Source organism: Uloborus diversus, chromosome 1 (assembly GCF_026930045.1).
Source record: "Uloborus diversus isolate 005 chromosome 1, Udiv.v.3.1, whole genome shotgun sequence".
Lineage (NCBI taxonomy): Eukaryota > Metazoa > Arthropoda > Arachnida > Araneae > Uloboridae > Uloborus > Uloborus diversus.
In genome coordinates, this window is record NC_072731.1 from 29,988,902 (window position 1) to 30,005,944 (window position 17,043).

A 17,043-nucleotide genomic window follows, 5' to 3' on the forward strand; every position below is an offset into this window, starting at 1 on the left:
AAGAAACATTTTATAAAATTTTACATCGCGGAATGTTTTTCACTTTTAACTGTTTTTAGTTATAGATTTAAAAACTAGTTATTCATATCTTTGGATACTTTTTTGGAATATGTATGCAGTAAGTAACTTCCTTCGTATTCCTTCATCTTCAATTTAAAATTCATTACTTATCGTAATTCGCAACTCCAGCGCTCGAATACGCTACTTTGCTTTAATTTACAAAACTGCCGAAAAAACTAAAACATTGCCACAATGCGTTCCACGTATGTCTGTTGACTTAAAAATAGGCAGTTTGTTCTGAGTATTTATTAACGCATTCGATGTGTCTTGGATTGCTTTCAGCAATAGAAAGTGTTCGAGCTCCTCAAAATAATGTTAGTTTTCATTATTTCCCTCTAAAAAGTGATTTGATTGAGAAATGGCGAAAGCGCGTTAACACCAGAAAACTCTGGATTAGCAAACTTGGATAACGTTATACCAAGTAAAAAATTTTTGTGTGAATTTGTAAGAATATGGGTTTTTTTTAAAACTTAAATTAATTTAACAAACCATATTTTACAGCAGCATTTAGTTGGAATAGACAGTATGCAAAATTTTTTCTTGAACATATTATCGTAGAACGAAATGAAAAATGTTTAACCGAGAAAGAATTTATTTTGTTGCTTTTATTCTCAGCTGAAAGGTTTCGCCAAATTTGTTTAGGGTTATAGTTTTAGTATTGTGCGAGCTAAGTATCCTTGGCGAGATTCCGCCCATGTTAGTTAAACCATTTTTATTTTTTATCATGAGTGGAATAAAATGGTAGAAAGATTACGGAATTCGATAAGTAAAAAGAATAATGGTAGATCAATTGAAAAGAAAACTACCACCATATATCCGTGAGAATTTTGTTGATGATTTGTATGGCATGACATAATTAAATCATAACTCAGAAATTAGAAACATACCAAACAGAAAAATTTAAAATGAACCGATTCGGCAATTTGAGAAAAATAACTCAGCTGCAAATGCAAAACAATTAGCACTAGCCAAGCAAGGCAAAGAAGTATAATATTCTTTTGACAATAATTCGTAATGTCATATAATTAAATTTTCTAGCATTAATTGTTATTCTTGCCAGGTTACAATTATTATTTAGTTTTATCAAGAATTGAGAAATATCGAATTCAACATCGTGGAAATGGCTGCTTAGAACTACGAACTGCGTATTTTGCATTAATTTCTAACGTTTAGTAATGCTTCTTGAATTCTCATTTCTTTCTACGTGGGCCAGAATATCAACAAGACTTTGAAAATTAATTTCAAAAGAATAAAGCGAAAAAACCATGCATACGAACAAAATTTACTAGACTTATTAGCATTTTCTTCGTTACCACATGCGTTTGTTTTAGTTTTTTCGTCCGCCATTAGACAGTGACTGCAGTGCCCCCTATAGTTAGTTGGAGTTGCGAATAACTTATTCAGTAAGTTTGAATTAAAATTTTAGTTCTAACGTTCTCTGGATGGATCTTTTGATGTGATTTAATTTATTTAGTTGATCGTTTTAAGTTTTAATTGAACATTGCATTTACTTAAGGGCTCTTTCTATTTATTGACGAATTATTTCTGACTAATGTTATTTTCTATCCAACTTTTAATGTTGTTAATTTGCTAGAAATGTATGTTTCATCTTTATGTTCCTAAGCAAATCAAACATAAAAAGTGTAACATCATTTATATCATGAACCTTTTCGTTTTATTCACTTTATCTCCCAAGCAGATTATGTTAACATCTTGAAAAAAGTTAACTCTTACTTATCTATTCTGCAAACTTAAGTTTAAACTAAGAAAATTAATAAAGTTCTATAAAAAATATTAGGCTTTATGATATGTTTCTGCATATTTTGCTATATTTTCATCACTTAAAAATGAAAAAATAATTTTATCACTTTTTTTTTTTTTTTTGCTTCTTTACGATTATGATCAGAAAAAGAAAAAGATTAATGAACAGTTCTAGTTTCCAAGGCGATAGTTTGAGCCATCCTAAGCTCCGCCCCTTTTCTTTGGGTGTCTCTCATTGGAAGATTTCCTTTGTTTACAATGTAGTACTTTGTTTACATTAAGTCGTAGGTGCCAAATTTGGCTGTCTTTGAAAACATACGCCAACGCGACAAGGTTACCGTAATTCTACCACTGAATCATTTTTTTAAAACCTCTAACCACCTTCGGCGACTATATGGTATCTTTTTTTTTCGCAATTCGCATTTAATACAATTTAAGCAAAGACTGCCACCATGGATGGCTGCTTATATAAATTTAACGGCAGTATGAAAACTATTTCACTAAATATTTGTAGCTCTGTATATCTATTTACATCTATCTATCTAGCTATGTATCTACTAGTCTTTATATTTTTGTATCTAAGTGTATATGTATCTCTATCTAGGCAGCCATGTGCTATATTTATCACTCTACATATTCTCATAATTTCAAGAAATTATTTCCATATCTATCCATCCACTTATCTCTATCAATTTATTTTTTCTGAATTTTTATATTTATCAAACTGCATAGATATTAATTTTCACAAAATATTTCTCCGATAAAAATCTCTAACAATTTCTCTGTGTACATCTATCTCTAAATGCCTGCATAGTTATCCATTTTTATTTACCTGTGATTCGCATCTATCCACGCAACTCTCTAGTTTTTTTTTTTCTTTAAATCTTTGAGTCCACAGGTATTATTTTTAAGCACTTTAATTATACTTGTCCTGATTGTAACGGAGAAATCTGAGACTTGGTTTTGCTTATATCTCTGCAACTAGACCACTAAGAGATTTCGGGATTTTATTAAATGATTTGCTTAGTCTTAAGGTACAACTTAGCTCTGAAAAATTAAAATTCTAAAATAAAATTATTATTTCAGTTAGGATAGAAAACAGCAATTTTCATGTAATTTCCCTATTAAAGGTTTAAATATAAAACCCATTGTTTCAAATTTTTTTGCCTTGCAACTGTAATGTTAAAAGCAATCATAATGAAAATTTTGAATCAAGGCTTCTCTGAAGCAAGTATGAAATTAACAAGCATAAATCCTAGAGAGGAACAAGGATTAAATTTTAGTGCCAACAACTTAAAGTTTTAGACACATATATAGGTTTTTTCCCTTTTAGTACCGAGTATTTATATGAAAAATAAGATGAAGTTTTGTGATGGTAAAATTATTCATTTTTTGAAATACATTTACACTAAAAAGAACAAAATAACAGAATTTTGTGAAAAAAATTCTAAGCACTTTTCATAATGCACTCAAAAGGACAAAATAACTTTTCTGGGTCATAAGGAATCTATTTAAAAATCATAAGGTCTATTTAAAAATTCCTGTAGTTTTCAAAAATTCCAAGAAAATGACACCACAAACGAAGAAAAGTGCGGTTCAAGTCATTTCGAACCAAACTTTCTCAATAAGAAAAATATGCATGTTTCAACACTCAAAGTTATGATTGAAAGCTATATAATGCTAAGAGAGAAATTCTCTTCATGACTTGAGCCGCACTATTCTTTGTTTGTGGTGTCATTTTCTTGGAATTTTCGAAAACTACGGGAATTCTTAAATTGTCCTTTCTGACCCAGAAAAGTTATTTTGTTCTTTTGAGTGCATTATGAAAAGTGCTTAGTATTTTTTTAAAAATTCTATTATTCTTTCTGCAACTGGAGCACCACATTAAGTATTTTTTTTTAAAATTAGAAAGCAAAACATTTTTTTTTCTTTTGGCATAGAAAACGATTCACTAGTTTTTCATGTTTTGTTATATAAAATGGCATTAACTAATGTTTTTCAAAGTTAAGTTAAATAAATAACGTGGTCTAATCTTAAAAACAAGCACCCTCAGGGAATCGATCGAGCATTTCCCCCCTATTTCTATAATTTATCCAATTTCAGCAATAATACTGCTACTGCTTATCATTCCTAAAAAAAAAAATAAAAAAAACTAAGATGTTATTTTCCACAATGCTAATCGTCACGACTGATAAAATTTGATTCTATAACAACCATGCGTCATTGAAATGTCACCATCAAAATCAGTTGAAAAATTGCCAATTCCTAGTGCGTCTAGAGTAAGTAAAGTAACTAAGAACTGCGTAGTGTTTATTCAAAACATAGAGTACACATTGACAATGGCAGCCAGAACTTTTACTCACAAAGTCCGCAAGAACTTTAGCACTCACCCTATCCTTATATAATAATAGGGGCATTCCACGGTATTTTTGACATTATGTAGAGTCCGTAACGTGACCTTTTTTTGCCATAACTTTTTAATTTATCCTTTTTTATTTGCAAATTATTTTAATTTGAGCTGGTGTGTTGGTAGGAAAAGATCAAAATAAAATAATATGCTAATCAAACAGTAAATTAAAAAGTTATGGCAAAAAAGGTCACGTTACGGACTCTACATAAATGTCCAAAATACCGTGGAATGCCCCAATAGCGAATGATCGAGTAACGTTCCTTACGTCACCAACAATGAAACTCGCGCCACCGCATGATAATTTTATTGTATTTTTTGGTAACGTTTGACATGCAGGAAAATGCTTTATTGTGACAAGGCTGAACTGGACCAGGTAACTTAACAGTTTACTGCTAAGACAGTAATTTTATGGGAACGAAGAATCGAAAAAGTGGTCAAAATGACCGCTATCCACTGGAGTTTAAAGTAAATCTACTGGTGTGAGGGTTAAAATTTCAACTCTAAAAATATCACCAAACAGGCAATTGCTTCGTTCAAATGGGAAGCAATTTTCACCCATCATCTCTTGACGGGCGATTTTCTAGTACTAAATATAAACAAAAATATTGCACCTTTTCGTCTATCAAAGAGAACGTCTGCTGATCGTACTTATGTTATCAAATCTGTTAAGTAGTTTGAAAAATATATCTAAATCTGGTAAATTTTTGGTCCTAGCTAGAAATGATAAAAGAATTCAAGCGTTTTTAACCCTGTCTTTATGTTTCGATAATATATTACCTAAAGAGAGAACTTACATGGCTTGTCTCTGTACCCTTTCTCAACCTCATGGAAATAGGCAAAGAAAGGGTTCAACGGGATTCGAAAAGACTCGAACAGTCCCGTCGCTAGGAACACACGGTAGCACATCTGGGGAAAAAAGAAAAAAAGAAAACATACATTAGGTCACTTGATATGAAGACGACTCATACTACAGTACTTCATAGATGCAATTCTACTTCAATTACAGTATTTCAATTGAATGTATTATTTTAAATTGAACTTTTCTTAAACTATGCCTCTTATAAAAAAAACTAACACCCCTGTGGAGTACTAGATGCATCCATTTTCCGCCTATGACACGGATATTTGCCTTTCCATATTATCGATGGTCAGACTACATAGTTTTCCTTCAAATGTTTGTATTAAATAGGGCAGGGTCCTCAAACTTGGTGCCGCGGCACCCTGGAGTGCCGTAGGAAGAGGCAAGGGGTGCCGCGAAGTGTCCATGGTATCCATATGTATGGGTGGATAAATAAATGCACATGGATACCATGTATCCACAAAGATACATGGTATCCTTATGTGGTAGTGGATGTGCCAAATAAGGCCATATGGACCAAAAAAGCTATCCCACTATTTTTTGATGTAGCAAAATAAAAATTCGCTGTATCGTGTCTTCATAATCATCATAAAGTCTGACTGATGACTAAACTTTTCAACAAGTAGTTTTTGATTACCAGGCAACAATATAGCAAAAGTCATTACAAAAGAGAGATGACAAACCTATCTTATCTTACGGTAGGTTTTGTTTCTCCGTAGTTCACTGCAGTTTATTAGCATAAAACGAGCTGAAGTGTATATCACATGACTTCCTTTTACGCCAGTTTAATGATAATAGTGCCTTGGAGTAAGCAAAAAAAACTAAATATTTTTACACCAAGTTTGTTGCGAACTGTAGCAAAAAAAAAAAAAAAAAAAAAAAAAAAACGTTTTATACAGATTAATTTTCCCAATATTGAACTTTTTTATGTGATTCAATGGTTAACTCTCTAAATATCGCCAATAGTGACCAAATTGAAACCGGATTTTTTTTTTAAACCGCCAAATTTGTCACTAAGTTGGCAAAAAAAAAAAATAAAAAAAAATGCCGACCAAAAGCTTGGCAAAATATAGCCAAGTGTTTCCCAAATTATAACACCACTTGAGTTTGCATTGGAATTAATAATGATTTCCCCCCAAAAGAGGTGTAAAAGACCCTTTTTGGAACATCTGAATGCAACCAAAAGAGGAGGTGCACAACTAGACCCCACATGGAGCCTACGTACCAAATTTCAACTTTCTAGGACATACTGTTTTCGAGTTATGCGACATATGTACGCACATACACACATACGCACATACGTACATACGCACATACATACGTCACGAGAAAACTCGTTGCTATTAATTCTGGGATCGTCAAAATGGATATTTCGGGTGTTTATATGTTCTTAGGTATATATCCACGTGTAGTAGGGCTGTAAAAAAAAATCAACATTCATTCGGGGACGAGCAAAATGGAAATTAAGGCCGATTTTTGGATGAATTTTTTTTCGCGAATACAATACGTCCTTTGCTTTGTAAAAGGAAGTAAAAGGTTTTTTATTGTTCTTGAAGCCTAATTTATGTAGTTGACAAAGTCAAAAAGAAACATGTCTTTGTGTCCGTCATTTTTTCCAATTATTTGAAATCCTCGAAAAGTAGATTGTAGCACAATAAACCATGTGATGAATGTGCGAAAACTGGTGCCGATACAGTCAAAAATGAACTTGATACTTGGTTATGAACATTATGGCCATATTTAGTGCATTTACCTTATTTACTAAAGATTAACTAGGGTGCCGTGAGAAAATTCTATTTCGTCAAAGGGTGCCGTGAGTGGAAAATGTTTAAAAACCCCCAGAATAGGGTATATTTCGTATTGAATATTTCATTTAACTCAAGTAACAATGTAATAAATCATTTTGAATTAAGTTAAAAAAAATCAGATATAACTGAATCGGTTTGGAACTACCGATCAAAGTACTGCTTGCTCAATCCTACTATGGGATATTTTCACGAGTGCTTAAAAAAAACGAGTTGATATGTGCATCACATGACTTCCTTTTACTCCAATTTAATGTCATTTCCCCATTATTGGCAATTTTAATGTGATTCAATAGTTTACTCTCTAAATATTACCATCAGTGGTCAAATTAAAACCAAATTAAAAATAAAAATCGCCAAATTTGTCGCCGAGTTGACGTCAAAACTTGGCGACCAAAAGACTGGCGACATATTGCCAAGTGTCCGCCAAATTATAACACCACTTGAGTTTTCATCGAAATTAACAATTATTTCCCCCCAAAAAGGGACAAAAGACCACTTTGGAAATGCAATCAAAAGGGGAGGTGCAAAACTAGACCCTACTAGGAGTCTAGGTAGCATTCAACTTTCTAGGACATACCGTTTTTGAGTTAAGCGACATACATACGCACGTCCGCACATCTGCACATAAGCACATCCGCACATACAGACGTCACGAGAAAACTCGTTGTAATTAACTCAGGAGTGGTCAAAATGAATATTTCGCGTGTCTATACGATCTTAGGCATTTATCCACGTGTGGTCGAGTCGGAAAAAAAACTCAACAATCATTCGGGGGTGAGAAAAAATGGAAATTAAGGTCGATTTTTGGGTGAAAATTTTTTCGCGAATACAATACTTCCTTTTTGTAAAAGGAAGTAAAAAAAGGAATAAGAAGTTTACTTGGCTGAGGATGAGTGTGCCGGCCTGCCGCTCCATATCGAAGACTGGAAAATCCCAAATATCGATAAGGCCCAACAAAGGATCGTTTGCTAACATTTCCAGATCGTAGGTAGCGCCAGGCAGCCGTATCACGTTACCTTCGTCTTCTATCTCTTCCGGTGTTTCCTGAAATAAGTTTTACTTTAATCTCTCCCTATTATTCATCAAAAGATATATCATTCAGAACAGTAATAGTAAATCCTATTCTGAAATCACAAAATATTTTTAAAAATGTAACACTTAAATCTATTCGGATTATTCGGATTTAATTCAGAAATTTTAGTAAGGAGCCAAACATTTTAAGAGCAGGAATCTGAGAAACTCTCTCAGATTCTTGCTCTTAAGCATTTTCAATTTTATTTTGCTTCTACAGCCTGGCTCTGGTAAGAAGTTGCGTAGTTGTTTTGAAAAAGGAGGAATTCTTAGATTGGCACAGCGAAAATAAGCATTATCGACAACGCTAAGTCGTAGCACGAAAGAAAAGAAAAAAAAAAACGAGCTGATGTGTGTACCACATGACTTCTTTTTACGCCAATTTCTTGATTTTTAATCATTACTTTTACAAAAACACCAACACCATAACCTTACCCTGATTCGGGAGCATCACTCCCATTAAAGAGTCTAAAAACATATCAAATATTAACTAGTTTGTCGCGAACCGATGCAAAAAAGAGTCAGAGGAGCGTTCCCGCTGATCCTGTCTAGTGCAAAATGACAAACAACATACTACAGTTGATATAAATGATGTTTCGCGTCAAAGTCATACGCCATCCCCTCGTGGTCAAACCGGTCAAACTTTAATCGGAAACTCGTTGTTGTAAGATTGCCGCCCCCCCCCCCCCCTCCTTCTCATATTGCCTTCTTCTCTGCTTAGCTTCCTTAACTCAAGTACAAGTTATTTTTGTGTAAGTAAGTAAACTTTGTAATTTTTTCCATTCTTGATGACAGTTGACGTGATTGATACGTAAGCAATGTATAGAGCAAACAAGATTAGAACCGCTATATACAGGGTGTCCCAAAAGGTCGTTTACAAACTTAACATGCTGGTTTGTCATATCATGATGAACAAGATTTACATAGGAACATGTGTTCCCAAATGCAATGCTGGCGCACTACATGCACACAAAGTCAGACACTAACAGATGCACAACATGTCGCATATCTATTACAAAAAGACAGTTTTGCACAACATTTTAATTTTTAAGGAAAGCTTAAAGTAGTTGATAAAATTTCCGTCCTGTCAGCTCTCATAATCACGTTACAACGACAACGCAGCGATCGGTGAAATCTTGTCCGAATGGATCGTTATTACAACGGTCGGTACTTTGTCGTTGCGACGCGTGTATGACAGCTAAAGGCAGCAAATTTCAACAACAGCTATAAGCCTTCCTTGAAAACTAAAATGTTGCGTAACATCGTCTTTGTGTAATAAATATGCGACATGTTGTGCATCCTTTAGTGTCTGACTTTGTGTGTATGTAGTGTGCCAGCATTGTATTTTCGAACTTATGTTACTATGTAAATCTTGTTCATCATGATATGACAGACCAGCATGTTAAGTTTGTAAACGACCTTTTGGGACACCCTGTATACAGGCCGACGCACCAGCTTAAGTTTAGCCATTTTGGATCGGATTTAGCATTGTTGCTGAGCTAGGGCTACTAGAGCAAAGTTTCGGGTTTTGAGAAAAATAATACTTTATTTAATAAACAATTCACGTGTCGCTAATTATTGCTCCCAGTGTGAAATCATCAAACGCGATAACGAGCCAGAAAAGACAACCACTCAAACACGCGTTCCGATCCAAAATGGCTGAACTTAAGCTGATGCGTCGACTCGTATATAAGGGACTTAAACAGGATGATAGCTACACCTAAGGCCTCAGAGCCGACGGATTAGCTTAAGATCAGTTATCTTGGATTGGAGCGCGTGTTTGAGTGGTTGTCTTTTCTGGCAAATTATCGAATCGGCAAGTATCGAAGTTACAGCGACTACTGTTTGACCACAGATTGTATGGAATTGGCAAACGTCCAGTTAAGGTGACTCCATCTGAATGAGGTAAAAAATAAAAATTTTATGCGCGTATTCCTCTCAGTTGAATGAGACTCTGCTTATTTTAGAGGCTAACATACAGCTGCAAAATCTGACATCCCTGAAAACTAATAGATGCTTCCATTTCCACGTGTAAACCGGATGTTTGTCTTTCCATACAATCCGTGGTTAGACAGTAATTAACTATCTGTTTCTAGCTAAATTTGGCACCTTTCTTTAAATATCACCCAAATTTAAGACCTCTTATTTCAATGACGGGGGACGAGGGCAAATGATTTATGCGTCATGAAACATGTTTCACTATGCTGTAACTTTTTAGAAAATCATTGTTACGATAATGTGTGGTTTCCTGGTTATAAGTAGGGTGGGGGGGGGGGGATCTCCACCTGAGGAATGAACTCTCGTCACGAAATGAATCTCTTAACGGTAGTGAACTTTAAGATAACCCTATGAAACTTACAACTTTCTGGCTAACAGGTGGTGCGATAGTGAGTGGCGAAGGCGTGAGGGGCGCTGTCCTTCCACACAGGGCGCAAGGATCTTTTCCCGCCCACATTGAGGTCTGCACCGAGGCATGCGCCCTGAGCACCCGCGCCCCGGCTTCTTCAGACCCGCTAGGGGGCGAGTCGTTGCTACTCTCGTAGTCGGAGGTCATGACGGTGGAGCGTCGGAAGGAGGGCAGCGGGGGTAATTCCTCCTCCTCTTCCTCCTAAAATGCAGAGAACAAAATTATTTTCAAAATAAAAACTTTAAATCGTTTGTGACGAGTGGAAATTTTCACGTGTAAGAACCACAGCAAAATGATTACTCCCTACTTTTAAGAGTCATAATTTTTAATGAATTTTAGCTTACTTTTTCATATTTGTTCTTCAGTCCTATATTTGTCGATGTTACCTGTTCAAAGATTGGCATAAGCCTTGGTATATCTGCAGAAGTTTGTAAAAATAATATGACGCCGGTTCTTTTGATTGCGTGAACTGTATCTCTATAGGGTAAGTGCTCCAGTAGTCGGCCACAAGGACAAAAAACTGCTTATAAATATTATATGCATGACTCAAAATCGGATATGACGCTTTCCCACATTCAAGTACCTATCCCCATTTATCATCCAAAAACAGTTAAGGAGTTGGTACTTTTTCTTAAGTAGTAACGAGTCATTTTATTTTAAACTAGGGACTTCCGCTTCCTACTCGCTTCGCTCGCCAATCCCCTACGTGGACTGTGTAGTAAAAGCTATCGGAACGAAATTGTATTCCGCTTACTTCTTCTGTCAAAATTTTAACTCAAGTTTCATTAGTTGCTTTATTTGGAACTAGCAGTACCCGCACGGCTTTGCCCCCGTAGTAGAAAAATTAAAAAGTCATTTGGTTTGGCTGTATATTTACAAATAATGGATGATGAATTTCTCGCCAATTTGTTATATTAATTTGCTCGCTCATGTTACGGTAGCTTGCTCGTCCACATTATGGTAATTTGCTCGTCTACGTTATACTAATATGCTTATCCATGTTGTGATAATTTGCTCGGTTAAATATTCTTAAAATTGGAACAGAAAAAGAACAAAATTAAATTTCCGAAAAATCGCTTCGAGGTGCACACCTTCATGCTACAAACTAATTTTGTGCCAAATTTCATGAAAATCGGCAGAACGGTCTAGGCGCTATGCGCGTCACAGAGATCCAGACATCTAGACAGAGATCCAGACTTACAGCTTTATTATTAGTAAAGATAATGTGCCCGTCATCCTAGTTTGCCATTCTGCTTATTTCTTTGTTAAGAAGATACATTTTCTTTAAATTTTAAGTACTCTTCTTTTATTAATGAAACTGCAAATTTGATTTTACTTTTGTGTTAATGGATTGTATAACATAATGTTTGAATGAAAAAACGAACTCCTTCTTAGACTCAATTGTTTTTAAAGGAGTGGCTGACGACTGGGAATGGAATTCTATTGCACTTCCTTTTCAGCCACCAAGGCGCTTTTGGTTCTACCACTGGTTTTATGCTGTTTGGTTGATCTACCAAGGAGTCGGTCTCGTTCTAAATATAGATTTTTTAAAATTTACCAAAAAGTAATTTAAAAAATTTGTTTTTCCAATGTTCATTTAAAATTAGAATTCTCGAAAACAAGTTTTGTAAATTCAGTTCATTGTTGCGTTTAGAATAAAAGTTCCGATACTCAGCATGTCATTACCAAATGGTGATTAATCATTTTTCTTTACAAACCATCTTACGTTGATGAAATTGATAAAACAAATGATTTGATTTCAATCGGCATTCATTCGGCAAATGATAAACATCTAAATGTAAAGAATTAAGATGTGATACTTAAATAGTTACGTTAGCTTAAGTTATTTGAATGAGTTAAACCTGTGGTTATTCTTTCTATTGCTCATTATGCTAAACTATTTGCTTCACCAAAGGTTCAAAAAGTTTGTATTTTACTAAGGCTAATTATTTCAAATGTTGATGCCACTTCTTACTACAGCTTTCTATAACCAAGTATTTAATTCCTTGGGTTTTCTTCCCTATAAAATCAAAAAAAAAAAAAAAATTCTTGTTCAAAATAATGCTGACTTTAATTCGAAATTGCATTACGTAACTTCAAATTCCATTTTAGTTTACTCATCGTTTACTAATATTCTTGTTGAAAGCTGCAGGATTATTTTCATGATACCCCCATTTTTGAATTTCAAGTCTCCTACACACAGAATTTAGGCAATTGGGAGGAGGGGGGCAATTATATATGTATTTTTGAAACATAGTGCAAATATTTATTTTGCTTGCATTTTGATGCTTTTTTCCTATAAAATACATTGAGTTCATAGCCTTTGCCCCCGTCCCCCCTGAAAAACTTTGAAAATACGTACCTGCCTACACAATTTAAGTTTATTCAGTTTGTTCACAACGAAGTGCCTTAAATTTTCATGATAAATTTTGCTTTACATGCGACTTTCATTTATAATCTTTTAGTATAGTAGAAAACTGGAACTGATAGGGATAGCTGAAAAATAGTAATTAAGAAAAAATCCTGATAGTTTTACACACAAAATTTAACTCAACTGTTCAAAACTTGATTTTTAACAATTTATTACTAAAACCTTATGAAATCCATGATGAAAAGAAGTAAATACAATTTTTTGAGGTAATATAGGATCCAGGTGAGGTTGACGCGCACAATAGTCACTTTCACAACATTAATGAGAGGGCCGACACTGTTATTTAATATTCACATGTGAACACACAATCGAATGTCAATGTTTGTTTTAATTTTTATTTTATCAGATATACCCTCATGCCCCCCTTGATATTCTTCTGCGAACCCTAGACTCCCTCCCTGCCTCTCCCTTAGGTTGAGGACCGTAGATGTAGAAGATAAATGATAAAAAAAATGTATAGCTTGTTTTGCATATTTAAACTGGTTTCAGTTTGGAAGGTAATATAAAGAAAAACGTAACGAAGACATCAAGAATGTACAATTCTTTCGTAATTACTGGAACAATTAATTAAGTACACTGCTATGCTGTAAGATTCGCATTCAGTTTTGTTTAAATTAATGCACTCGCACCCCATAAGAGCAATGAAAATGAAACGGCAGACTACTAGGCTCATACACGGCCGAGCACTGGATATCTATGGCCGACCACTGGAGCATTTTCTTGCATTAACAATAGCTTGGTTTTAAAGATAAAGGTGTTTTTATTCCAGAAACAAGTTGGTAAATCATTATCAGAAAGGTATAACCAAAAGCTTTACAATGTTTCTGTTGCTGTATTAGTTACTGAAATTTATAGGTTAACAAAAATCAACAACCGATCTCTTAAATGGCCGACTATTTATGCTTTTACCCTATATTAAAAAAAAAAAAGTTACGTCAAAGAAATTATGAAATTCTGTCCATGGCGGACTTGCTTCCGCGAGACTCCATATTCCCCCTTTTTTTTAAACTTCGAATTAGGAGTTTTGTAATTAATTTTCCAAGCATCAATTTCACATAAATTGCCTGTTGAAGGGATGAAAATTTTCCCACACTCTTGCACATTTTATGTCATTCAAAAGAACTTTTTTTTTTCTGCATCATAATTTCAATACTTTTAACAATGTAAAAATGATGCTAAGTTTAATGATTTAGCATAATCTGAGCTATGTATCTATTTTGTATTGGTAAGCAAAAATATTTTTTTTAATTAAAAGCTTTTTTTATTTTTAATTTAAGTTGTACTTGGATGTCACAAAACACAGTGAAACTTTGGTAACACGCCGATAACTCGACTATCCCGGTAATTTGACATTTATTTTTCTTATGGTTGGCCCAATGCTAATATCAATGGGTGAAAACCTCTCCAACTTGACTCACATTTGCAGAAATCCCTATAGGTCGACATCCAATTGCTATAGTAATCCAATTTTCGCTACCAACATTCTTTCATATTGACCTCTTCTCAGAATTTCACGCTACGGTTTATGGTCAATCAATACTTTTCTGAAAAGCTCTTTTAGGGAGTCAGCCACCACACTCTACAACTTGTGCAATTCTAAAAGGCTAGGATAAATGTACCACATGCTGCTCAAATGTTGTGAGAAGGTTTTTTACTTCCTTTAACAAAAAAGGAAGTATTGTATTCGCGAAAAAATTTTCACTCGAAATTCGGTCTTAATTTCCATTTTGCTTACCGCCGAATTAATGTTGAGTTTTTTTTTTCAACCCGACCACACGCGGATAAGTGCCTTAGAACGTATAGACACCCGAAATATCCATTTTGATTCTCTGAGTTAATTACAACGATTTTTCTCGTGACGTCCGTATGTACGTATGTATGTACATACGTATGTATGTATATGCGTATGTGCGCGTATGTATATCGCATAACTCAAGAGCGGTATGTCTTAGAAAGTTGAAACTTGGTACGTAGACTCCTAATGGGGTCTAGTTGTGCACTTCCCTTTCTGGTTGCATTCGGATGTTCCACAGGGGATCTTTTACACCTTTTTGGGGGGGGGGGGAAATCAATGTTAATTTCAATGCAAACTCAAGTGGTTTTATAATTTATACAAACATTTGGCAATATATCGTCAAGCTTTTGGTCGCCAAGTTTTGTCGCCAACTTAGCGACAAATTTGGCGATTCTTTTAAAATTAAATTTAGTTTTAATTTCGCCATTGTTGGTGATATTTAGAGAGTTAACTATTGAATCACATTAAAATTGCCAATAATGGGGAAATAACTTTTAATTGGTGTAAAAGGAAGTCATGTGATGCACACATCAGCTCGTTTTATCTTTAACAGAGCTGACTGATTAGAAGCTTTTTCACCTCTTTTCAAAAATTATAAATGTATTCTTCACGAGGTATTCAAAAAATGTTAGTGATTTCATTATGCACTTTTTAAAAAAGGAAAACGGAAAGAATATTTATTTACTGGAAATAATTTTCATAATGTGGATGTTAACAATAGTAAGTGGGTGATACATATACTCTTTAGGAATTAAAATAATGGAGCCTCAGTAAGTTGACATCCGCTTACGTCGACATGTCTTCATGTTCCCTTGGGGTGTCGAGTTTTCGAGGTTCCACTGCATCTTAAAAGTTTAAAGTTGGTAATTTTACAAATGCAAAATCATGTCCAGTTTCAATTCTTTTTTTTTTAAATTGAATTGCAATTTACAATTTTTGAAAGATAAATGCTTTTTTCGTGCTCAAACTGAAAGTGTTTTACGTGAGCTCTTACATTTACAGCGTACCGTTAAAACTGTTTCGGAGAAAATATGTCGGGCTACATCTCTTGTATTCATAATTAAATGAGGCCGTACTTTGGTTCTAATAGAAAGCTAATTTTAGTTTCGCCCTGATGACAAACAGACCAAATTACGTGCACGTCATTGGTTTTGCATAAATCAATTAACTCGCTTCCGTGGTGTCAATCACTTTCTGATTGGCTGCTCTTTATTCAATCATTAGCATTATTTTCACTCAGAGGACATGATTTATTGACTGCGCTATTGCGTAAATTGAGGAAAGAAATCGCACTTGATTTGTATAATGCAACAACATTAGCCTCTAGTTATAGAGCTACAACATATTTTGAGTCTGTAATGGGCGCTGTGTAATAATTATTAACCGGGATGAGCATTGGAGGCAGCTTAGTAAATCCATGAACAAATTTAATCACGTTCATGATATACACTAAGAGAACAGTAGTTACAGCTAAAACTAGTCTACTTTTATAGAATAATAAATAAAATAAAATTATGAAACATGAAGGAAAGAAATAAGCATTATTCGATGTAAATGCTTCTTTTTTAGCTGAAATGTAACTGAAAAGTGGCGCAATCGCATCTTTATAGGCAGTCGTTTATGTTTAAACACTTGAAGTGGCTTCGCTATGGGAGGGGTACTTTCCGGGGTGTTGCGGAGGTAACACTCAGAATGAAATCACAAGTTTTTGAAAAACATGAAACTAAAATGCATATTTAAGACTACAAATTTGAAAAAAAAAATTTGGGGGGGGGGGCACTACAAATTATATCCCCGGGTCCCCGGGTGTCACCCATGCTAGGTACGTCACTGAACACTTGTAATCTTCGCCGCATGTTCAAATTTAAAAGTGCTTTGTTGAAAGCATGGCAATTTTTTATTAGCTGCTATTATTTCAAGTGAGGTAACTTTTTTTATTATATAGATTTACATTGAAAGCACTTTTTTCATTAGATAAAAGTAATTTTCGTTGTACTAAGCGAATCAAGACTGTACCAACGGTAAATAGCGGCACTAATCTTTCGACTTACTTACTGATAGAGCAGCATATTAATGTGGATCTTGGAGCTGCAGAATATCTAAATACGACTCAGTTAGGGTGTGAAAGATCTGCTTCAGTTAATATCGCATGGATGAATTACCTTAACTGAACAATTGTGTAAACTGATGTATCCTGCTGACGAACTGATATTCTGTTTGGTATTCTGTGATACAGACAAATACTCCAAGTCATTCGTAAATATCACTCTTAATTTCCCATTGAATTGGATGTTGTTGATAATAATAGGACTAATCTTCAGGCGCTAAAAATATCTGGATTTCTACAACCATGCAACTACTGGCTAGCTGCATATCGCCATTTGCAATAATTTTCGATTCGCAACCTTTACAATGGAAACAAAACGATTTGCTGGTAACAA

At 34.5% G+C, this 17,043-nt stretch overlaps 1 protein-coding gene across 1 annotated transcript in view; it reads right to left on the bottom strand.

Annotated features, from left to right (window-relative positions):
- Positions 1-17,043, bottom strand: part of LOC129234513 (cGMP-inhibited 3',5'-cyclic phosphodiesterase 3A-like) — a 103,185-nt gene that overhangs the window by 36,026 nt on the left and 50,116 nt on the right. Inside the window, exons 6-8 of the mRNA XM_054868518.1 lie at positions 10,329-10,577; positions 7,778-7,942; positions 5,026-5,137 (exon numbers count right to left, since the gene is read on the bottom strand). Of these exons, the coding sequence (XP_054724493.1) occupies positions 5,026-5,137; positions 7,778-7,942; positions 10,329-10,577 (526 nt within the window). The remainder of the gene's footprint in view (positions 1-5,025; positions 5,138-7,777; positions 7,943-10,328; positions 10,578-17,043) is intronic.